Raw genomic sequence first — 25,574 nt, 5'->3', positions numbered from 1 at the left:
AAATTAATTTGAAGAGCTGTCCCATTGTAGGGAAAGATTAAGATTGATTTTTTTCTGGTTTGGGGTTTCTTCATAATCATAACTTACGTGAGGAGGCACCCATTCAAGTAGGAGTGAATTAAAGGTTGGCATCAGGTGGTATATTTCAACCAGAATCATTTTTCCCTGAGATACCTGCTTTGTCTGAACTATTTGTTGAGTTCGGGCAGGCGGCAGTTGGAAGGGCATATTTAAAATGAGGTTCTAGGTAGACGTGAGGCTGGCAACTCTCCTTTGCCCAAAGTACCAGTGTCAGAATTGTAACTAGGTTTCTCTTTTGTTTGAAACAGTGATGACTCGTGGCACTGCCTCCAGCCCATCCTATAGATTCATATTGAATGATGGGACAATGCTTAGCGCCCACACCAAGTGTAAGCTTTGCTACCCTCAGAGTCCAGACATGCAGCCTTTCATCATGGGAATTCATATCATCGACAGGTACTACTTATTTGGAGAGCTTCATATGAAATAAGTCAGTTCACATATCTCTTCTTAGAGAACATTTTTATACTCTTGATCGCTAGAAAACAGAAATTCTAAATCAGACACTAAGCTAGTGTAAATGAGTATATATACTCAATATATCCATGTTGGGTTTTATAGTTTTGTTGCCTAACAATAGCTTTGATGTTCAAAAAGGGAGACAGGAAAGGTGTGGCTGAAAATATGTGTTTTAGGGGTAAAATTAAAAAAGTGGGTAAAAACTTCCAACTTTCCATATATGAACTTCTGGTCTTACATAAGATTTGAGAGTTTGTTAATATTGTTATTTTTAAATGTTTTCTTTTCATTAGGGCAAACTTCTGTGGCTCCTGAGTGCAGGTTGACATTTTCTCAAACTACAAATCATTAAACTATCAACTTGAGATTTTCGAATGTCATTGTCCCTAATTTGTTCTTCTCTCTAAATATGTTTTACACTGGTATATATGCTAAATTCATGGAACCATTCTTTTATCCTATGAATTATTCAAAGCCCTACATTTACAACTCTTTTAAGATTTAGCATTAAACAAAAACAAAGACATTTCCCCTCACTTCATCTTTTCCTCATCTGATATATTTGCTTATTGGAACATGGTAATACCAGTCACAAATCTGTTGTCATAATTACGGATTTGAGTAAAGAACTTGATGAAAATCTGAATTCAGTATTCTGCTTTTTTCTAATTTTAGTTTAATTTATGCTTGTGAATGGAATTAGCACAGTTCTTTTTTTCATATTGTGATTTCTCTTTCAAAACATCTGCTATGTCTGCATATCACCCTTTTTAATTTCTACATCAGTGACACAGTATTTTTCTTACCCAGTCTTCCTCTCTGGAGTTGAAGTACTTAAAAGCAGTAACAAGGGAGTCATGAATAAATGCTTTGTAAACAGAGATGTGGGAAGTTTCTCTTTCAGATCAAATGTTTTACCGTAATGTTAATTATTTGTATTAAATTTTGGAAAGTTTAAAAGTACATGCGTTAGATTTTTTTCTAAGGCCAAGAAAGATTTCTTTCCCCTATAACAGAAACCATCATCAAATTTACAGGACCAGAGCACTGCTTCCTATTAATTGGTGTTAATGTTTCACCGTAGTAGCAACAGTGCACTCTTTTTCCTTAAAGTGATACAGAAGCCCTTGATAGCTTGAGATACTGATGAAGGGAATGGTCTTGTTTCATGATATGTATCATAAAAATATTGTAGTGGAAACCACTGAAGATGTTTGAATAATAACGTCTTTTCTCCCCTAGGGAACACAGTGGTCTTTCTCCTCAAGATGACACTAATTCTGGAATGTCAATTCCCCGAGTAAACCCCTCCGTCAACCCTAGTATCTCTCCAGCTCATGGTGTGGCCCGTTCATCCACGTTGCCGCCGTCCAGTAGCAACATGGTTCCCACCAGAGTAAACCGCCAGCAGAGCTCAGACCTTCATGGCAGCAGTCATAGTAATTCTAGCAACAGCCAGGGGAGTTTTGGGTGCTCACCTGGAAATCAGATTGTAGCCAGTGTTGCCTTAAACCAGGGACAGGCCAGTTCCCAGAGCACTAATCCCTCTTTAAACCTCAATAGTTCTCCTATGGAAGGTACGGGAGTTTCCCTGGCACAGTTCATGTCTCCACGGAGACAAGTTAGTTCTGGATTGGCAACAAGGCCCAGGATGCCAAGCAATTCGTTTCCTCCTAATATTCCAACATTAAGCTCCCCTGTTGGCATGACAAGCACTGCCTGTAATAATAGTAACCGATCTTATTCGAACATCCCCGTGACATCCTTACCAAGTATGAATGAAGGACCCAATAACTCCGTTGGCTTCTCTGCCAATTCTCCAGTCCTCAGACAGATAAGCTCACAGAATTCACCTAGCAGATTAAATATACAGCCAGCAAAAGCCGAGTCCAAAGATAACAAAGAGATCACATCCATTTTGAATGAAATGATTCAGCCTGACAACAGTTCTAATGATGGCAAACCCCTGGATTCTGGGCTTCTGCATAGCAACGACAGACTGTCGGAGGGAGAAAACAAATACTCTCAAACCAGTCACAAACTAGTGCAGCTTTTGACGACAACGGCGGAGCAGCAGTTGCGGCATGCCGACATAGACACGAGTTGCAAAGAGGTACTGTCTTGCACTGGCACTTCCAGCTCTGCCTCTGCGAACTCCTCAGGCGGTTCTTGCCCTTCCTCCCATAGCTCCCTGACAGAAAGGCACAAAATTCTGCACCGGCTCCTGCAGGAGGGGAGCCCCTCGGATATCACCACCTTGTCTGTGGAGCCCGATAAAAAGGACAGTGCGTCTGCTCCTGTGTCAGTGACTGGACAGGTGCAAGGGAACTCCAGCATAAAACTAGAAATGGATGCTTCAAAGAAAAAAGAATCAAAAGACCATCAGCTCCTGCGCTACCTTTTAGATAAAGATGAGAAAGATTTAAGATCAACTCCAAACCTGAGCCTGGATGACGTCAAGGTGAAAGTGGAAAAGAAAGAACAGATGGAGCCTTGTAACACAAACCCGACCCCAATGACCAAACCTGCCCCCGAGGAGATCAAACTGGAGTCCCAGAACCAGGTGAGTGAGCCTCACGTCGTAGGGTGAGCGTTGCTGCTTATTTTTGGCTCTCATTTATTTCGCTCCACCTATAGACCAGGTTGGATGCAGGCTGTATTTTGCCCTATCCATTGGGTATATATTAAACGATTACTATCGATTATTGAAAAGTCATAGGGTGCCCTCAAAAGTTCTCTTTGGAACTTTGGAGCACCACAATATTAATTCATCATCTAAGAAAATAGATACTTCTTTCTCTAAAATCAGAGTGCACATCTTTGGAGACTTTTAAAAATTCCTTTCCTGCTCCCTCCTCCCAGTCCTAGCTATTGAATCCAATTGTCTTGAGAATAGAACCCAGAAATCTACATTTTAAAGAAGTCCCCCAGGGAACTGTGATGTGTGGCTAAGTTTGAGGATCTCTGATGTAAATGACTTGGGAGAGAAGTGTGAGAAGGCGGCCGAGGCTGCCTAGACCGTCTTGCTTTGCTGTTTCATTTCTTTTGAAATATTTTCCAAGGCTGGTTTTCTTTTCATTGATTCTAATCATACTCAACCCTTGTCAGAATAAGGACTTGAGTATTCTGGGTAGTAGGGCATGTAACATGTCCTGAAACAGAAGTAAATGTAAATAAATCTTTGCATAAATTGTTATGGATTGACAACCTCTATGCTTAGGCTGGGGTGGTGTAAAAATTAACAGGCACCTTTGTGTATTGAACAATTGCTGTGGACTCTGAAGGAATTTAAGAAAAACAGAAAATACGGTCTCTTTTCTTTAGGAGCTTACAAATTATTTAGACAGAATGTAGACATCCATGAAACAGCTGAAAATGTGTTGACAAAGCAGTTTATCAATAGGACTCTCCGTTGTGAAACACAATACAAAATTAGTGTGTATAGGCCCTCTTCTTGAACCAGCTTTATTTTCCGCCCTCATCTTACAAGAGTCTCTCTCTTCCCTCAGGCGTACTGTACTCTAGGCCCATGGAGGTCGTTGCCATTCCTGGGATAAGTCATGTCTCTTCTAAGCATCTTCTGCCTTGCTCCCCTTTGTCTGTCTGCTGAACTCATCTTCACAAACCCTCCCAGACATCACCTGTGTAAAACCTTCCCTAGTAGCCTAGTTAGACGTTTCCTTCCTCTGCGCTTCGTAGTGCTCTGGATTGTCTGTTTACTCCTTGTAATAGCACTATTTTGGTTATTTGTTGTGTGCTTTTTGAGGATAAGGCTGTCTATCATTTTTCTTAGTACAGCTAAGCTAATATCATGTTTTTAAGCTGAAAAATAGCTTTTGATAATGACTATATTAAAACTCTCAGTCTATAAAATTAACTTGAAGAGTTAACAGCTTTATGTAATAATGCCATTGTGTACACTCCTGGTACATCTGTTTTGGTGTACATGTACACGCGTTTTTGCGGAGTTTACACCTGGGACTAGACCTGCCGGATCTTAAGATATATGTGTGTTCATCATTAGTAGATAATGCCGGTTCCTGGTGTGTGAGAATTCCTTGTAGTTGTCCCATGTTCTTACTAATATTTGGTCTTGTCGGTCTTTTAAATTTTAGCCATTCTGGATCTGTGCAGTGGTATCTCATAGTTTTAATTTGCATTTCCCTGATAAATGTTTATGTCATTTGGATTTCTTTTTTTGTGAATTGCCTATTCAAATGTCTTACTCATTTTCCCAATATATGACTTTTAAGAGTTCTTTATGTACTCCAGATGAGTACTTTATTGGTTTTATACTTGCAGATATGTTTTCTGCACCGTGGTGTGCCTTTTCATTCCCTGACTGGTGCTTCTTGATGAAGTGAAGTGCTTCATTTTAATGTAGTCTAGTTTGTCATTTTTTACTTTATGGTTAGTATTTTTGTACATGTGTAACAAAAGACACGTTCAAAAATGTTCACAGTAGCTTTATTTGTATTAGCTTCAAACTGGAAACACCCCCAAATCTATTACAGTGGAATGATAAATGTATTGTGATGTATTCATACAGTGGGGTTCTATTCAGAATAAAAACGAGTGAACTACTGCCACATGTGACGAGATGGCAGAAATGTAATTTCAAGTAAAAGAAGCCAGACATTTCAAAAACACACACCTAGAGTGCTATTTATACAATATGTAACTGTAAATTTTAGTTTAATTAAATAATGAAATACAAACAGGTAGACATTTTATGTTGATGAATTATCTCAAAATAATCATAGGAGAATAATACAGTGAAATAAAGGCCAGTTTTCTTCTATGCATAACCTCAGAAAGATGTAGGGACCCCTATCTGTCATTTCCCAAACTTTTACATTATAAAAAAGTTATATTAATGTAAATTTATTCTTTATTCCATCATAAAGTAAGTCATTTCACAAAGTTTTGAAAAATTATGACAGTGGCCTTTGATAATACCATGGTAACACAGTACTCGTGACGCTTCCCTCCAGTCCAGGCTTTTTCGATGCCTAAGTTCTTCACTGAGATACATCAGGTAAATGCTGTGTATATATTGTCTTATACCCTGCAGTATATTAATATGCTAAGTATCCAGATTTTTCCCAGTGGAATAGTTAGGTCATGTAATATCTATACGACCCTAATCTTCCTAATTAATTTTTCTTCTTTCATAGTCACATTTAATTCATAGAGTTTAAAGGAGCAGCTTTTTTCTACATTGTTTCTGGTGAAAGTGTAGAATATACATCCTCTAACTTTGGTTTCCACTCTTAGTTTACAGCTGACCTTGACCAGTTTGATCAGTTACTGCCCACGCTGGAGAAGGCAGCCCAGTTGCCAGCCTTATGTGAGACAGAGAGGATGGACGGTGCGGTCGCCAGCGCAACCATCAAATCAGAGGTCCTGCCAGCTTCACTTCAGTCTGCCACTGCCAGACCCACTTCCAGGCTGAACAGTATGTGTCGGGGACAGAATCTCATTTGCAGTGTTTAATGATAACGATGATTAGTGCTTTGTCTCTCACCATTATTGCACAGACCTATGTTTGTTGAGAGTGAAATCTGTTCATTAATGCCACTGGAAACAATGTACAGTTAGACATAGGAACTTGACTCAACTTGTGTATTTTAAGTTCTACTATAACCTCTACCTTTTCGTAATTAATGTTAAAGTGAGCAGTTGGTGTTTAGGGGAGCAGTTTTATGTGGTTAACCAAAATGTTCCATAGCATGACTTTCACAATTGTAATAATTCGGGCAGATTATGTTTCCCAAAGTGTCTTAAACATGAATCCTAAGAGTTGCACAAAAAAGGGCTTTGTGCTAAAATACACTGGGCAAATGCTGCATGGCGCACACAGTATTCCTTAAAGTTCCACAGTGCAGCTCCACCGTGCAAGCTAAAGGTTTTAAGAAGTTCCTTGTTAAAGAAACCAGCTGAATTTCTTTCACTCAGCATCTACCAAACTTTCTTGATTATGGAATTCCATTTTCCACGTAATACATGTTACCCCACAGAATGAGTTCTCCACAGAGCACTGTTTCGGAGACAGCCGTGTTGAAGCCCTTCACCCCTGCTCTAGCCGTGCGAGCGATCTCCTAACTCACAGACACTTTGATGGTATAATCCTTAACATTCATGAAGCTTATAGGACTGGCGGATTTTTTTCACCTACCACATTTTGAAGTTTAAAAAAAAAAAAAACCAGTGATGATAATTCCATTCTGTGACCTTGAAACTAATAGAAACTAACCAGCTCACTTTCAAAATGTGTCTGGGTTGCTACCTAAGTCTTGTCCCTCTTCTGATGGGCTCAGACGTGGGAGTCGTTTATTTCATTCTTACTGCAGCTCTTAGCTGTCATGGTGCAGTGTCCGAAAGTTTACCGAGGTTTCCAGGCCGCTGGAAAGCTGAATCTTGAGTGGCCTCTGACATTTTTGGAAACAGTTTTTAACTGACCAGAACAGTGGACGAGAGCAGGAGCTGAGGTTCAAGTCTCACGTTCTCTACTTTGTTAACGGTGCTGTCCCTGTTAATCTCTCATGTTAGCAGATGAAGTTTTCTTCTCTTCATCCGCAACGTGGTGTTAGATGAGACGACTCGAAAGCCCCTTCTAGTTCAAACTGAGTCTCCAGGTCCTCTTGTGAAGTTAAACATGCATTCACCATGTGATCCAACAATCCAACTTTTTTTCTTTTATTTTCTTTTTTAATTAAATTTATTGGGGTGACAGTGGTTAATAAGATTGTATAAGATTCAAGTGTATAATTCTCTGGTACATCATGTGTAGATTGCATCGTGCGCTCACCACCCAAAGTCATGTCTTTTGTCACCGTGTATTTGAAAGCCTCTGCCTATCGAAAGACTTGACCACTAATGTTCATAGCAGCTTTATTCGTGGTAGCCCCGAGCTGGAAGCAACCTGAATGTCCATCAACAAGGGAGTGGTGTATTCCTGAAAGGAAATGCTGCTCAGGAAATGCCCGATCTTATCTGAGTATAGTGCACATATGACTTAGCAGTAATGTTTGCATAGTCATAAGAATCTAAATATTAACTTCTAATTGTATAAGAAGCCGTGATCTCTGTTAGGGCACTGGGGACACGGGAGGTGGTGAGAGGTAGGTGGGGGAGAACTAAGACCTCCTCTCTCACGAGGGGAAGTCAGTAATCTAAAATAAATAAAGACCTGAAGAAGCAGCAGCACATGCATATTTAGGAATAAACAGGCAAATGCCAAAATACATAATCTGCACAAATTGAGAATGATTGCCTCTGTTGAAAGTAACCTAAGGATCAGAAGGGGTGAGAGAGGAATCATTGATTCATAGTGAACCTTTTGGTTTTGACTTTCAAAATTACATATGTGTTAATTTAATAAAAATTAAATAAAAATAGAAAGCATCTTCTAGCCCTATAGGTCTGTGAAAGTGGGACATTTTTCCTTCATGGTCTGTCTTGAGGCAGATAGCTCTTTTTTCTTTCTTGAGATTTCCAACCCTAAGTACAACTCCACGTGGGAAGTCTGTAAATAGGCCAGAGCCTGTTAAACCTTGGGCTGAAGTGTTGGTGGAGGCCAAGAGCCTAGAAGGGAAGACACTGAGGTGTGCGAGGGGGAGGGGGAGAGGTGCAGAGGGGAGGAGGATTGGTGCCCTAATCCTTGTGTCATGCGAGAGTCAACTGTACACTGAAAAAGACCCAGAATGAAAGACATAGGTGATTGAGTGTTTCTGTAGCTGAAGTGAGAAGCCCTTTGGCTCTGGTGGTGAATGAAGGTTCTGATTTTGTCTAGAGAAGCCCCCGTTTCACAAAAGTTGTTGTGAGGGAGTGGGAGTTGGTGACGGGGAAACCCCTCGTGGCAGCCCGGGCACCCACTTTGGGAGATTCCTTTGAGTCCTGTCCTCACCACTTTAATCCTGTGGGCGGGTGCCAGCGTCAGCTGCACTCAGAGCAGGGCCTTGGCGGCAGCTGCTCGGTCGTCCTTTAATTCTGCCAGCAATCGCCTGCGGCCTGGTCCTTGACCCACTCCAGTGGCCACTGAGCTTGCAGTCATTCTGCTGTTCTTCTGGGAAGCTCGCCTCTCTGGAAAATCTGTTTGTCCTGTTGCGAGTTTACTGGGTTAGTTGAGTCCGCCGTCAGTGTGTTTCCATCTGTTTTATCTTTTAGCAGTTCTGCCTAGTTCTAGCTGGCTGCCATGATGCTCCTTTTGCCTTCCTTTCAGCTGTAGACTTATTTTTCCAGTTTTGTTTCTTCTGTTATTTCAGTGATATTTCTGGAAGGAGAATAAAATATAGGTAATAAGTCTGCCACATTGAACCATAAAATTTTCTTAGGTCCATTTACATATGAGAAAACTAAGGTCCATGGAATGAAAAGGGAATATGCACACACACACACACACACAAGACAGAAATATGCCCCAAGTTACCCATTTAGTATATGCAGAATCAGGATTTAAATCTTAATCTGCCTGGTTTTCAAACACGCTATTTATATGCACACACACACTGATGCAGAAAGACCAAGTGGTTTAAAATACTAGTTAGAAATTTACTACAAGAGTACATCCAGATACCTATTGCCTTTTCAGTGTAGGCCACTTAGGAGGGTATTGTTGCTCAAAATATGCACAACGTGCCTTTTTGGTCAAAGTCTCTGCTGTGTCCATTTGACTGTCTTTAAACCCTACCCTTTAAGGGTGGAGTTGACTTGATACTGTCTGAAGTTATTTGGAGCCAAATTTGTCAATCCAAAAAGAGTAATACTTAAAAAAAATCAAAAACAAGGTTAGATATAACTGCAAGGAGATGTATTTTTTTTAAGAACTCATAAACTGTTTAAGACAGTTCTAGAAGGATCCCAAAAATATTCAAACATTGACAAGGTAACTGGAGTAAGTGAATGACTTCCTGAAGTGGTTGCTTTTATGTTTTGTGAACATATATATTCTCAAATGGTTATTTTTAAAATGCTGTTAATTTGTAGTACGTTAAAAATATTGCAAAACTCCCAAAATAATGTTTTACATAAAGTGTTTTCAGTAATTAAAAAATCCATTTTAATGTCCCTGCTTTTGAGGTTGTATTTAGTATGTTATGCCTATTGGTATGCATCTTTTGCTATTACAGAACTGTAATGAACAATCTTATGTAGAGATAATTTACCACACATATCTGAAATATAAGTTCTGAATAGAATTGTTGTGTTAAAGGGTAGATGGATTTTGCCAAGTGGCCCTTCCTAGATATTAAACCAGTTTGCTCTCTAATTGATAACATTCCTCTTTCCACATGTCTTGGCCAATATGTTGAATCATGCACTTTCTCATCTTTGCCAATATGATGGGTTAATTTTTTTTAATATTTCAATGAGTTTTAATCCATATTTCTTTTCTTGTGAATTAAGTTCATCACTTGGCAATGAGTTTATGCAGTCTGTTCATATTCTTTGACCATTTATCTGTTGGGTTATTTGGTTTTTATCTCATTGATTTATAAGTTTTTTATACCTTAGTGAAATTAGTCCTTTGTCTATATCGTATTTTAAAAAAAAACAAAAACTGCTGTGCATAATTCCTGCCAAATGTAACACAGAAGTGAACCATAAACCTTCTTACCAACTAGCTGAAGAAAATTAACTGTGGACATCAGAATCACTAGATAATTAACTGTGGGAGGGGTAAAATGTGCGTAAGCCACTCCCATGGTTAGACAATGCTTTGTATGCAGAAATTTCTTTAATAATGTAAGTTGTTTCTTTTTTGCTGGATTTAGTGTAGCTAGTGGAGACACACAGTTTCCCTTTTCACCAGATTCTAAATGGAGAAAATATGTTGATCCCTTTGCAAAGATGATGATAAAACATTAATAGCTTTATCAGGACTCCCTAAGGGTTTGTTTTCTACCCCCACTTCAGCTGTCTCCCGCCAAGAAAAGGACTAGTAGATGCATTGATTTCAAGTGCTCCTTTTAAAAAAGAAGGGTGATTGTTGCGGGTGGGAGTGGGGGGAGCGGAGGTGGAAGAAGGTGTAAGGGGGATAAATGGTAATGGAAAAAATACAATATAAACGAAGAGTGAGGTCAAGGAAGTAGTGTAGTGGAGAAAGAGAAGGAAAGGAAAGGAGTAAGCAGTGTGTTGGAAAATCCTTTCCTGCTTCATCTGTAGTTTTTAATTGAGTTACCTTATCTTGGCTTAAGATAAATATTCTTAAATTCAAAAAGTCAAAGGCCTCAATCCATCTCTGCTTAAGGCAGCTGTATTTTTGAGGGAAGAGTTGGAAGTTTTAAGAGAACCTCAGTCCTCTTCCCAACTCTCAACATCAGAGAATCCCAGCCTCTGTTCTCAACTCTCTTCTCTATGAATTTTCATCCTGGGTCATAAAAAAATAATTACCATGCCTATTTTGTGTTACATGTATACATACTTACTCATGTTTGCAATGGGAACACAAACATAACCAAAAATAATAGGCTTATTCCTTGGGCAAAGGGAAATAGCTTGCATTATTTCCTAAAACATTCTGGCAAATCTTTGAATTTTTTAATGAAGTCCATCTCTAAAGGAAGTCCTAAGAAGTTGAAGTGACTTTTAGAATAAAAACCAACTTCTTTTTAGCATACAGCCTATGCAAACAAAACTTTTAATTGAATCAAAGTTTAATTTGTTTGGATTTTCCCCCCTACTCACCGAACTTAGCACATGAATCTTATTTTCTTTTGAAAATTTTTAACCCAACTTATAGTTTTAACACTTTTCCCATCAAGACTGGTAAAATGAGATATTTTGTACTGTTACTGAGCCAAATAAACTACCTTATAATACTCAGAATTGATGGTAGACAGCCATGTAAATTCTCTTGACTCTTAAACATTATTAATTTTTGTCTGGATTAGATTTCTTAAAGGGAACATAGGAATGAGGAATTAATGTGCAGAGCACAGCAATAGGACAGCCTTAGTTAATCTTCTTTGACCAACTTCCTGACTTAAATAATGACAGAAATCCAGTGATTACGTTCCCATCACCATTTATTATTGTTTGTTTTTGTCCGCTTCATTTTTCAGAATCCTACAGAAATCAAGTTCTCTGTCATTTATCATGATAGAGAAAACAGGTTTAATGGAAAGCTATAATTATTTGCATTTAGAAGTGCATGTGCTTACATGAACTCCTACATTTCATTCATACTAAATATTGAGTTATATTTCACATAAAAGTCTAATATGTTTTGTGTAGTTATAAATTATCAAAGTCCAGCATTAAATACATTTTTTCAAGCATCCTAATATCTACATATTCTCCATTCATTAGAATGAGGAATTCTTCCTATTATGTTATCTCTTAAAACTCCATTTTCAGTTTTTAAAAAAAGTTATAACTTTGTGCAGTGACAGATGGTTACTGGACTTATCATGGTGAACACTTTGGAAGGTATATAAATGTCAAATTATTATGTTGTACACCTGAACCTAATATAGCATTGTGTGCCAACTATACTTTGATTTTAAAAAATTGTATTAGTCTTCTCAGGCTGTGTAACAAAACACCACAGACCGGGTAACTTAAACAACAGAAATTCACTTCCCCATGTTACAGGAGGCTAGAAGTCCAAAGTCAGGGTGTTGGCAGGCTTGGTTTTCTCTGAGGATTCTCTCACTGGGCTGCAGGTGGTTGCCTTTTTGCTGGGTCCTCATGGTCATCCCTCTGTTTGTGTCGTCTGTGCCCCAACCTCCTCCTTCTGTAAGAACACCAGTCACAAAGCTCACCCTAATGGCCCTACTTTAACTTAATCATCTCTAAATACAGTCACGTTCTTGGGTATGGGGGTGAGGATTTCAACATACAAATTTAGGGAGAATACAATTCAGCCCATAACAATGACTAATTAATATGTTCATTTTAGAAATTATAAGAAATCATTAGAAACCTGAAGAAAATAGAAGTAATCTTTAATCTTGATACCTAAAACCTACCAAGGACAGACGCCTGGCCAGAGTGGCTCAGTGGATTGAGTACTGACATATAAACCGAAAGATCACAGGTTCAATCCCTGGTCAGGGCAAGTGCCTGGGTTGTAGGTGTGAGAAGCAACCCATCGAGGTTTCTCTCCCTCGCTTTCTCCCTCCCTTATTTATTTTCATATGTGGTTACTTCTTGTGTGCCCCGCCCCCCCAGGACCTGGCCTGCAACCCAGGCATGTGGCCTGACTGGGAATTGAACCGGCAAAGCCCTTTGGTTCACAGGCTGGCACTCAATCCACTGAGCCACACCAGCCAGGGCTAAATAAAATCTTTTGAAAAAAATATCAGGCATCCCTTAATTGACTTTTTTTTTTAATCTAACAAAGATAGATAATCTACTGGAATGTTTTTCTGTTAATATATAAAATCATTTATAAAATTAGATTTATTCTGAACATAATGTCTTGGGTTATGCTTTTTAAATTTTCATTTAACAGCACATTATAAATATATATACCATGATTTATTATCAGTCCCTGAATTTTTAGAATTTGGGTTATTTACAGTTTTTTGTCTAGTATAAATGGTATAGAAATAATCAAAGCTTTCAAAAAAATTCCCACACAAAATCTTTCTAAAATGCGTATGCTGTTTTCTTCCATTACAAAACATAATTCAGCTTCTCTTTTTACTTGTCATTATAAGCATCAGGTATTATACTATTACTATACTGTTATATTTTCAGATTGACAACTGTAGAGTTTTGTCCATGTGCTAAATGGCCCTAGACTGTTTTGCCCTTTAGTTTCTGTTCCTGCATTTTATACGTTATATTTTGTCTTATGCTTAGAGCTCTGGTACCGTGATAGTAACACTGCCCCGACTTACAGCATATTCTGATGTGCTGTAGACTGAGAAATCAGTTACCTGAAATCATTATAATTATCTTTAAAAAACTTCAGACAAAGTCCAGAGTGATTCTTTTAGGGTAACTTCAACTTATGTGCAAATGTGTGTGAAAATATGTGCAAATATCTTCAAATATGTGCACATTTTTAATATCCGATTTGCTTTGATTCACAGATCTTTTCTCACTTTGTTATTTATTTGTTACCTTGTGGCCACATTCTAGATCATTTAAGTTTCTGAATAAATGACCTTTATATCGTTAAGTTAATATTTTATGATTGAAATCTCACTCTACTGTATATCCTGAAAATATTGCCATTTTATCTTCCATTGTGACGCTGACTTCTTACCTTTGCTTCTCTAATCAGGATTACCTGAGCTGGAATTGGAAGCAATTGATAATCAGTTTGGACAACCAGGAACAGGTGATCAGATTCCATGGGTGAATAACACAGTGACAGCTGCGACTCAGAATAAACCAGAAGAGTGAGTAATACACTTTGTATTTTATAAAGTATCAGATACCAACTTCTACAACTGCTTTTCCCAAACTGTATTCCAGTCTACATTGGTATTTTGTAAGATGTTAACAGAAGTGAATGAACCCTGGCTGGTGTGGCTCAGTGGTTGAGTGCCGGCCTACAAATCAAAGGGGTGCTGGTTCAATTCCCAGTCAGGGCACATGCCTGGGTTGTGGGCCAGGTCCCCAGTGGGGGGCGCACGAGAGGTGACCACACATTAATGTTTCTCTCCCTCTTTCTCTCTCCCTTCCCCTCTCTAAAAACTAACTAAATAAATATCTTTAAAAAAAAAAGAAGTGAATGATAATGAAAAAAAGGGATGGGGGAGGATGCAGTTAGATTTATTTACTGCATTGACTGCAAGACTAGTGTGTATTGTAATTACCAAGAGATTGACGCAGTATGCTGGTGTTGGTTTATTTATCTCTTACTTTGTTGATTATCGTAAAGTTTCTGAGACCTGTGAATGAATTGGTCTTTGTACAATTATGTTGCTTTTGAGCTCTTAGTTAGATAATCATTTTATCCAGCTTTTCTCTTTGTTTGGAGCAAGAGGGTGTAAGGAAGGAAGGTACTTTACTCGGTGTCCCATCTTGATTAGCACTTAATTTCTAATCAACACAGTTAGCTCTGTTCCATAACATAGAGTACATCTCATACCTAGCAACCAAAAGGTGGCTAGGTAGTACTGAATATGGTTTAAAGCCATACCTGTGAGTGCATGGAGTGTGTTCCCACTTACCTTCCCCAAGAATACTTATACTTGTATTATATCAGTATTATTTTCTACATATTTCTAAGTTTTAGGCATCATTTGAGATTGGTTTGGATTAGATCACATATTTCCTCATGTAATCAACAATTTGTTTTATTCCTTAACACTAAGCATGTTTCATTTTTCTAGTCTGAGGTGTTTTTTTTTGTGAATGGTAATCATGTCATGTTATCAATACAGTTTTATTACCTTTGAAAGTTAGGTAATATAATGTGTACAAAATCATTTGAATTATAGTTCATTTATCAGTAATATCACCCATAGAATAAGTAGAATAAATCTTAATATAGGCCAAATGATTTTTTTCTGAGGTTTTGATTGATTTTTATTTTCTACTTTTGTTAAAAATTCTTTTCCCTTTCTTAACTACACATATGTTTAGCCAGTTTTTAAGTTATTTCTGTAAACTAACATGGAGACAAAGTTCAGTGATTGACAAAATAATGAAAACTTTGTTCATAAATTTCTTCACTATTTTGTATCAGAAAATGTATTCTGCATTAAATGTATCAGAAAACTTTCTAGAACTAGATTTGCACTTATCTGTGTAATGTATCTATTCACATTCTTAAAATTGAATAATTAGGTGCCTCGTTAGCATAGTAGGTAGCATGTCCATCCATAAAATTGAGTCGTTATTTGCTCTACAGTTTTAAAACTTTATCTTTTAACTCTGCAGCCAGTGTATTAGTTCACAATTGGATGAACTTCTCTGTCCACCAACAACAGTGGAAGGAAGAAATGATGAAAAAGCTCTTCTTGAACAGCTGGTATCCTTCCTCAGTGGCAAAGATGAAACCGAGTTGGCTGAATTAGACAGAGCTCTGGGAATTGACAAACTTGTTCAGGTATTTCTTAAAGTTGGCATTGTTTAAATGATTTATCCCTGAGAAGCTGTAAAGTGAGTTTTAAGCAATATTTTCCAATATCGTTCTCATTGTGTTTTAGTTGTTTTATAATTTACCCTTTTACCCTTGTGAAAGTTAACAAAATATGTAATAGGTTAACAATGGGATTTTTAACCAAAATATAATTATAATAATTAGAGAGTCTTAGAAAGTCTTAGCCTTTTGCTCTGGAATAGAATCTTAAAGGTTCCCTTAGAATAGAATCCAGATTTATATCATTACTTCTAATTTTAGTATTTAATATATCCTTTATTCACGATAGTGTTCAACGTATATTATCCATATTTAAACTTTCAGGGTAGTTTTTTTCAGACTGTGGGGTTATAAATCAATTTAGTACATCACAACCAGCATTTTTTAATGGAGTAGAATAGTGTAAAATACAAACTATCAGAACGCATAGTCCATGAAACGGGGAAGTTATGTTTCATGAAACTCTCCTTTTGCACACTCACTCACACACAGCAGCAGGTCACCATTTGAAGTACATTTCCTACAATGAGGAACCGTGAAAGAGTGTGAAAGACGTAATGCTATAGCATTCTGTTAGGTGAACAATGAATTTTTGTCAAATAAGATAAAAACATGAATTCTGTATTTGAAATAGAAAAATGCCTGACTGATCCCTCCCTTAGTAGTCTGCTTCTCTGCAACCTAGTAAATACAAAGTTTGTTGATTCTGAGCCTTTGCAATGAAGTTCTTTTTAACCTTTTTGCTTCATTTCATTGATTTAGGGCCTTTATTTTAACTGTTTTCATTACTGAGATTTTTAAACACCTCAGTTAATCTATTACTCCACTTCAAAAGTAACTTTCAGAGGTGATTGCTTTAAGTAGTAAACATCTGGAGTGCTTCATGAATTCATGAATATATTATGAACCTTTCTAGAGATGCTCTCAAATGCAAAGTTCTATGGAGAGCATGTCATTTATTGGCAGAAACGTATTTGTAAATACTCTGGCTTCTTTTCCCACAGGGAGGCGGATTAGACGTATTGTCAGAGCGATTCCCACCACCACAAGCAACACCACCTTTGATGATGGAAGAAAGGCCCAACCTTTATCCCCAGCCTTACTCTTCTCCTTCGCCCACTGCCAACCTCACCAGCCCTTTCCAAGGCATGGTCAGGCAAAAGCCTTCATTGGGGACTATGCCTGTTCAAGTAACACCTCCCCGAGGTGCTTTTTCACCGGGTATGGGCATGCAGCCCAGGCAGACTCTAAACAGACCTCCAGCTGCACCCAACCAACTCCGACTTCAACTTCAACAGCGATTACAGGGGCAACAGCAGGTGAGCACTCCTGTTTAGCAGGTGATACATTATAAAGGTATGTACTGCCTTTGTGATAAGACAGCCCAGTTGCTACCATAAGGACGTCAAGTCTACTCCCAGAACCTTTATGAAAGACTCAAAACACTGTCCTTAGTCTGCTAGGATAAGACAAGGGGACACGCTCATTCAGTTAAAGACTGCTGGCTCATAACAAAGTACTGCGAGACCTACAATTCAAAAGCAATTTAGTCCTGTTTTTGAGATTAAAAATATCTAGGATTAACATTGTACAATTATTAAATCAGTAAAGAGAAACAGTTTAATTTATAGCGTGTCAAGAGATACTGTTTATGATTGCTGAAACAGAAAATGAAGTTTATTGATGTTGTTTGAAGTTGAAATTATTGAAGCCCTGTGATGTCATTATATTAGGAGAATGGAGACCAGGATAGTTTGGGGGTGTTGGGTGCTATGGGTGAGTTAAACCTCTCTCATGACAGGTAATAAGTAGCTATAGTGGTGTAAATATTTAAGGCTGTGCAAGCAGCAAATGCAGAGATAATTATCAGGAGCCGAAGAAAGGAAATGGTTAAAGTATTGCCTCTGAGAAGTGGGGCCAGGGCTGCTGACTTTTGTTTCTTGTTAATCCTTCTGTTATTTTTTAAAATAGTATGCATATATTGCTTCAGGGGTTTTTTTAAGTAAAGAAATTTCCTGGAGGCTTACTAAGTCAGGAAGGAAGAAAAAGGAGATAAATTAGAAGGGCTATATGATATAATGGTGGTATAAGAGTAAGCTCTAGTCTCAAATCGTAGTGTTAACCTTAAGTGGTTTGACAGTCAAATTATTTACCCTTTAAAGCTTTGGGTTTCTCATTTATAAAAAGAGTCTGATAATTTCTTTACCTCTAGGTGGTCGTGTGGATTAAATGAGATAATTCATGTAAAGCTCTTATACAATACCTGGCATGTAGTAATACTTAATAAATACTACCTATTACTATAAAATTATATTCAATAAATATAATTAATAATGTGACATCCATTTCACTTAAAAGGGTGATGAAAGGGAGAAAGAAAAAGGGAGAGATGAAGTAGGAAAAAAAATTTTAATGGTGGAATAACAAAGAAAGAAATAACTTTTTTAGTGCTAAGGGTAGAGTAAAGGACTCAAAGAGGAATTAAGGGAAGCAAAGGAAGAAAAGAGCAACAAGGAGAGGGAACAGTAATATGTTCTGAGAAGAAGTTAAAGATAAACTACTTCGTATTATACTTGTCATTCATCAGAAGATAGAGAACATAAGAACAGGAAATGCTTAATAGTTCTCCTCTAATTTTTCATAAAACATATTTAAGGGGACTATGTCAAGTATGGTGAGTAAGACAAAGAAAAAAAGATACAGGCAACTTTCAGAACTTATAGTCAACTTGGGGTATTTAAGACATAAATACCTGGCAAGTTAAATAACAGTGCCAGCAGTGAGTGATTAAGTGCCAAACCAGAGAAGGAGAGGAAAGTGCAGGTATGCTGATTTCCTCCATCTCCAGGATGAAGTTCAGTAAATACGGTCTAAAATTAAAGGCTCAGTGAGCAAGGCCAACTCAACAATCTAGGTCAGGTTCGTGAACAGATGAAACGATAATTCATACTTAGTTCAGAAAAAAATTGCTTTTACTTTGATTTGCTCCTGAAGCAGCTGATAAGCAGAGCAGCCTTGCAAAGAACGTACATGGAACAAGGACATGAGTAAGGGAACATGGCTTCACATTGCTTCCTTTAAATATTTTGGAAGCGTGTCCAAAGTTTGGAGGTGTTGGTAGCTCATTAGAGTGAAAATCCATCAGGTTGGAGAAATCCAGGGCTTGGGGCACACTGTGTTTTAGCCCCCAGATATGTCGGTACAGAAAACCAACTTATACTGCCAGGTGAGACAGTAACTCTGCTACCCGACAAGCCACATTATTCAGACGTGTTCTTTGGGTTCAGGACCACAAATCCGTCTGTTCAGCCATAGTGGCTCTGGCACTGCAGAGTCTACTGTGTGGGGGGGAGGTCTGGCCAAGGCTTATCTTACTGTCTCAGTTAAGATGCTGTCAGCAATAGGGAAAAAGGAAGATCAATTCAATTTCAAAGTAGTAACCCCCAAAAAATATTCTGACTCAAAAATTGAGGTGATGCAAAATAGAGACATGTACAGATATGGTTACTTCAGAGACCAAGGATGTTATCAAGGACCTAGGTTCCTTCTATCTTTTTATCCCATAATCCTTGGCAACTAGAAAAATGGCTGCCATGATTACAAATGTCACATGCAAACAAAACTATCTAGCAGGGAAAAACAACACTCTTTCCTATGCATCTCGTTTTACAAATTCTTTTCTTTTTAAAGATTTTACTTATTTATTTATTTTTAGAGAGAGGGGAAGGAAGGGAGGAAGAGGGAGAGAGAAACATCAATGTGTGGTTGCCTTGTGTGCGCCCCGCAGTGGGAACCTGGCCCACAACCCAGGCATGTGCCCTGACTGGGAATCTAACCCGTGACCCTTTGGTTCGCAGGCTGGTCTCAATGCACTGAACCACACCAGCCTGGGCTGCATCTCGTTTTAACATGAAACTTTTTCAGAAGGCTTTTGTCCCTCCTTTCCCCCTCCCCCACCACACCACCCCTCCAAAAAAAGGAAAAACAAAAAAAGATTTTGCATGCGTGGCTAGCCAGAACTGAGTTACAGGTACATCCTTAACCAGTTGCTGGCAAGGACTGACGTAGAGCGCTCATAGAGTGCCCCTTGAGACATGCGATTTGGGATAATTAGCTGAATAAAATCTTATTCTGCTGTCAAGGAAGAAGAGGAGAGTAAATGGCTATGTGTTGGCAATAATAATACCTGATTAACTCAAGAAATTAAAGTTTAAAGAAATTATTTAAAGTTATGCAGGTAAATTCAGTCGATCAAATTGGTAAAGTGGAACATCCACCCTTTCTTCTGCCTTAAATTTCATTAAATGACAGGTTGTATATTTTAAGTAAGTTCATATCAGTGCATAAAAGAAAAAGAATACCATCATCCTACTAAGATTTCTGAAATACAGAAAGCAAACATAAGAAACAAAATTATCAGAAACAAATAATGTAACTGCTTGTATCCAAGAAAATCCAAGAGAATCTGGAAGGAAGTTAGAATGAATGGAGTAGTTCAGCAAGGTATCTAAGTAAAAGAACAACAAATACAAATTAATGACAGTCCTTTTTAATAGCAACAACCAATTAGAAAAATGATACAATTTCAAAGTATATCACAAAATATAAGCATAAATCAAAATTAAAAGTCAAAAAAAATTCAAATAAATGATTTTTTTTGACTTTTAATTTTGATTTATGTTTGTATTTTGTGATGTATTTGTTGTTATTTGTTAACTAAGAGGCTATCGTAAAGACAACAATCATTCTGAAGTTAATCTATAAATTCAGTGGAATTCCAATCAAAATCTCAACGTGGAATTTGACAAATAGATGCTAAACTTCTTTTACAAGCATGAATACAACCTTAAAGAAGAATGAGGATGAACTTTCCCTGTCAGATACCAAGATTTAAAACCACATCTTAACAATTAAAACAATGTGGAGCTGGCATAGGGGAGGACAGTTCTACCAACTGGAATACAACAGAGAGCCCAGAGACACGCCCAGACACATACAGAAACTTCATAAGGGACAGGGGGCAATCAGTGGGGACGGGAGGGCCTGTGAAATAAATGCTGGCACACTTGGCTGTCCCTGAGGGAAAATTAAATTAGATCCTTATCTCATACCATATACAAAAATAAAGTGTAGATGTGGGAATATGAGACAATCTCCATGGCCCCTTATAAAAATAACATGAAGGAAAAGGTTAATGTTTGCATTAAAATTTAAAACTTGTGAGTAAACATACCATAACAAGATTAAAAGACAGGTTACGGACTCAGGGAAGTTATTTCGGGGAAGATATTTGCAACCCCATGTAAGAGACAAAGGATCAGTATCTAGAATACATCAGATTTATAACATGGTGTTTTTAATACACTTACCTCACTTGATTGATGCCATGTTCACTTGTTGGTCATATCCTTTTCTTCCTCCTTCCCGCTTGCCAAACACCAGAGAGATAAGCTTCCGATAGTCAGGAAGTTAGCACAGTGCCTGATGATTTGAGAAAAGAAAGAGGGACATACTCAGATTTACATCATAGCTTATTTCTTTTTAATGGATCTCAAGATCAGTTTAAAAACATATGCTTTCTTGACCTTAAGTATATCTCATTTACTGGAGTATAGTATACAAGGAGTAAAAAGATTCTAATATTTTAAATTTGATTATACAGTCATGAATAATTCCCAGTTGGTGAACAGGAGGAGGAAGAGCACCTAGAAAAATAGTATAAATGCATTGGTTGAGACTTAACAGCAAAAATGAAATGAGCTGGTGATTAAAAACAAAAACAAAGTTAAAGTCTGTAGGTGTATGTGTGCTTACATCCCAAGTAAGCAAAGAGTCAAGACGTATATCCATAATACCTGTAAGAACTTGTAAACTTCTATTTTGGAAAAAGGACAACAGCAAAAACGGGTAGGTCTGCTGCTTTATAGAAAATACTGTAACACCAGCTGACAGGAGATGCAGTTATTCTATTCCAGTTTTGTTTTCTTCTTCTCCAGCAAGGGACACGGTCAGCATACTGTCAAGAAGAGAATAATATGAAGAGGGAGTAACAGCCAAGACAGATAAAAAACATGGCACACTTAGAGAAGTCCAGATACGTTATTTGTTAGGGTACTGAAGAAAGGTATGGGTCCAGTGTGAGAACCACTATCAATAGTCTCTTATATTTTATAGGGAATAGAAGTGACCAGAAAATAGAACTGAGGTCAAAGAGCAAAAACTACAGAGAAGCAGACTTTACCTCTAGATTTCTGGAGATAAAAACTGCCTGATAAGAGAGTAAGGAAGAAACAGCTCTTTGGGGAGCATTTGAGATATTCAAAGGGTATGTTCCTGAGCATGCCTCATCAGTCTGGCTCAAATAAAACTTATTTAAAAAAAAAAAAAGCTCTTCGACTTGCAGGAATTTATGCAGTGGCTGGATCAGGGTTCTCACCTTTGGCAGTATGAATATTTGGGGGCTGGGTGATTCTTGTTAGTGAGGGTAGAGGAGGTCTTCCCACGCAGTAAAGGATGTTCAGCAGCATCCCTGGCCTCTACCCACCAGATGCTAGTGGAAACCCCCGCCCCAGGTTGTGGCAACCAAAAATGTCTTTCGGCATTGCCAGATGTCCCTTGTGGGGCATACTCACCCTGGTTGAGAACCAGGCCAAACAGTCATCTTTTATGTTTGCTATAGAAGGACTTCCTGCTAAGGCATTGAAAAAAAATCCATCCAGACAGACAAAATGACAGCTAGCCTGAGCTGTGTGTGTGTGTGTGCACACGGGTGAAGGTTTGTGTGTGTTTATGTGCATAGGCCGAGTTTGGATGTTTTCACTGGACAGAGCCCCACATTTCCTTTTTTTAAAAAAATCCTCACCTGAGGACATGCTTATTGATTTTAGGTAGAGGGGGAGGGAGCGGGGGAAAGAAACATCAATCAGTTGCCCCTTGCATGCACCGCAACCAGGGACTGAACCCACAACCTAGCCGTGTACACTGACCAGGAATTGAGCCTGTCACCTTTCAGCGTACGGGCAGCCCTCCAGCCAGTTGAGCCACACTGGCCAGGGCCCCCACATTCCCTTTTGCATACAGCAAGCCTGTCACCTGCTCTTTAATGTGTGTCCCCAGCTTGAAGGACTACCAGCATCCTCCCACTCCCCAAGCCCCAAAAGTTAAAATTTCCAAGGAGATAAAGGATATGGTGATCCTTTTGGGAAAACTTCCTTGGAAGAAGTAGAACTTGGCCTGCTTGCTGAAAAGTGGTAGCATTTCAGTAATCTGGGAGAAGCAGCAGGTCCGGGTGAGACAGTTGTGCACATGCACACAGATCGTCAAGGGAAGGGAAGGTAAAGAGAGTTACTTTGTGGGCAGAAATAAATCGATTTTTCTCTAGTAGAAAGTACTTGTGAATTGCTATTTATAGTAATTCCTTCTACCTCTAAAAGCCTATTTTCTAATTTAAAAAAATTTTTTTTTACTTTTTCTCAAGAATCTTTCCTCCATCCCCACCCATTTCATTCTCACCATTGAAAGGATATATAAAGCAGTAAGTTTGTAATCCCAGTTCCCACTACCCCAACAGCTTTGCTTCTCTGCATCACTGAACGTTAAAGTATTTTCACCTATCCGCATTGCCTTATCTTCTCTCTTACATATACTTGCTGTTGTTTCTGCCCAAAGTTAACCTTTCAAGGTCCCGTTGCGCTCACTCACACCCTTGGTCCCGCCTTCGTGTCCTACGCTGGTTACCGGTCCATCTTTACAGCGATGCCTGATACGTGCACCCCAGCTCTTGTGCACTTTCTGGAGTAGCTCCGCCACTCAGCAGAGAATTCCCAGAAGATAGAAGTTGCTCACCTTTGTCGCCTTCAAACTTTTATACTATCTTACACACGCTGAGTTTTTTGATAAATCTTTGTAAAATTAACAGTTTATTTAAATTTATACCCATAATCTGTTAAGTTTAAAAAGTATGTAGATTTTGGTACGTAAGGGACCCTTTGACTTTTAAAACCATAACATTGTTATCTTTATTTTTGAGAGCTTGTTGGGAGGTTCTAGCGGGGGAGCGCAGCTACTTGTGTACCCTTGACCAAAGACCGGTCCTCTCCTCTAGTTGGGAAGGTCCTCCCGCACAGCTTCGGGAGGGATGCACACGGATCAGAGAGGGAGGAGGGGGACACCCGCCTAGCCAGCCGGACCAGCCCGTCAACCCTGGCAACCAGTGGGGTGACAGATGTAGCAGCAGATCGCCCTCACATCCTGTTACCTTTATTTTTGAAGTGATTCCAAATGTTTTATCCTATTCCACAATGCCTGAAAGTTGTAATTTTAACATTTAAATTACACTGAGCCTTCTGTAACCCCCTATCAGTTTGTTTTCAGGGAGTCAGAAAATGAATGAAACCAGAATTAAGAACTGAGCTATTTGCCCTGACCAGTGTGGCTCAGTTGGTCAGGTGTCATTCTGCCAGTTCAATTCCTGGTCAGGGCACATACCTGGGTTGCAGGTTTGGTCCCAGTTCGGTGCATATGACAGGCAACTAATTGCTGTTTCTCCCTCACATCGATGTTTCTCAACCTGTCTTTCTCCCTCCCTTCCCCTCTCTCTCAGATTAAATAAATAAAATTTTTAAAAAGGAATTGAGCTATATAGAAACGAGAGATTTAATCACTGTTCATAACTCTTTGACTATCTTGTAAAACTTTCATGAGCTTTCTAGTTTGCATATAGTATATTAAAATGTATAAAAGTTATTATAATGTAAGATGTTGTAAGATATATAACACTGATATTAATACTTTATGTCAACATATTTTATAAGTTATGAACTACCATATAAACACAAAATAGTGTTGGTATTGTAACATCTCTCTGGAGAATATATTCATATCAAATTATTGAACAAGAAATTCTTTAAGCTATAGATTGTTTGTGGTGAGATGTGACTCCAAGGACGCTTGTTTTGTTATGCCCGTGACCTGGAACCCTGCACCTGATATAGATAGCATCTTCCAAAGTAGGAGACACTGTCGGAGGCTGTATGTCAGGAAGACAGAGGTTTGTGATAAATAGGTTGCATAGTAGGTCCCCTTCTTGGAGATCCACAGTGTGCTTTGGCCAATTAAAGGCTCACAGAATTACTGCAGTAAAGAAATCTGTTTCACCTTGTGCAACCCGTCATTTCCAGTACTCAACACAGCACAGCATGCTGTTTTCCCGGCACATCTATTAATATCCTGCAGAACAATGTTCTTTTAGAATACCAATTGGGGAACTGCTAGTCTAAAGTAATTACTTCTTCCAGTTAAATAAATAGTCCATTTTCTCAGACCATTTGTTTCTTACATAATTTTCTCCAGCTAATGAAATCATGTTGGATTTTCCCCAAATCTGTACCCATTAGGCACCCTCTGAGAGAGAAGTAACTCAACTTTTCCATTTATCTTCCAGACCTCTGTAGAATGTACCCAATTGTATACTTACTTTTTTACTAACAATAGTTTTATGACCTAGAGCTTGTTTCTTTTCTCTCCATTATTGCCTTTATCTGAAATACCTAGGTATTAACATGTTTTTTTCAAAGTACGATAAATGCATTTGTGTGTGTGTGTATTTTAGTGGCAGAGCATTTAAAAGTACAATACACACATCTATGTATTGGGTGTAGGCGGGAAATATTTGATCAATGGTAGGATCCACGAGTCTTGTGGCAAATAGGCATGGGGAATAATCTTACTAAATGCGCAATACTAAAACTGATTAGTCAATAAAATATGTGTATTAACTGTAAGGGCTGTGCTGGTTTTATGTAGAAATATGATCTCACTTTTTCCACTGTTCTCTAGCTGATACACCAAAATCGACAAGCTATCTTGAACCAGTTTGCAGCAAATGCTCCTGTTGGCATCAATATGAGATCAGGCATGCAGCAGCAAATGACACCTCAGGTAACGCGAGAAACCAGACATTGTTAATACTTTTCCCACCCACGCC

The 25,574-nt window shown here is 38.4% G+C and overlaps 1 protein-coding gene across 4 annotated transcripts in view; it reads left to right on the top strand.

The window, feature by feature from the left end:
- The window catches only part of NCOA1 (nuclear receptor coactivator 1), a 200,655-nt gene that overhangs the window by 151,202 nt on the left and 23,879 nt on the right, over positions 1-25,574 (top strand). For all 4 annotated transcript variants that reach the window (XM_053924357.1, XM_053924356.1, XM_053924360.2 and 1 more), the window contains exons 11-17: positions 330-477; positions 1,783-3,103; positions 5,818-5,998; positions 13,781-13,898; positions 15,388-15,556; positions 16,594-16,908; positions 25,427-25,528. In XM_053924357.1, the coding sequence (XP_053780332.1) occupies positions 330-477; positions 1,783-3,103; positions 5,818-5,998; positions 13,781-13,898; positions 15,388-15,556; positions 16,594-16,908; positions 25,427-25,528 (2,354 nt within the window). The remainder of the gene's footprint in view (positions 1-329; positions 478-1,782; positions 3,104-5,817; positions 5,999-13,780; positions 13,899-15,387; positions 15,557-16,593; positions 16,909-25,426; positions 25,529-25,574) is intronic.

Source organism: Desmodus rotundus, chromosome 5, assembly GCF_022682495.2.
Source record: "Desmodus rotundus isolate HL8 chromosome 5, HLdesRot8A.1, whole genome shotgun sequence".
Taxonomy (NCBI): Eukaryota; Metazoa; Chordata; class Mammalia; order Chiroptera; family Phyllostomidae; genus Desmodus; species Desmodus rotundus.
The sequence above is the reverse complement of the archived record's forward strand: the minus strand, read 5'-3'. Positions and strand labels throughout refer to the sequence as shown.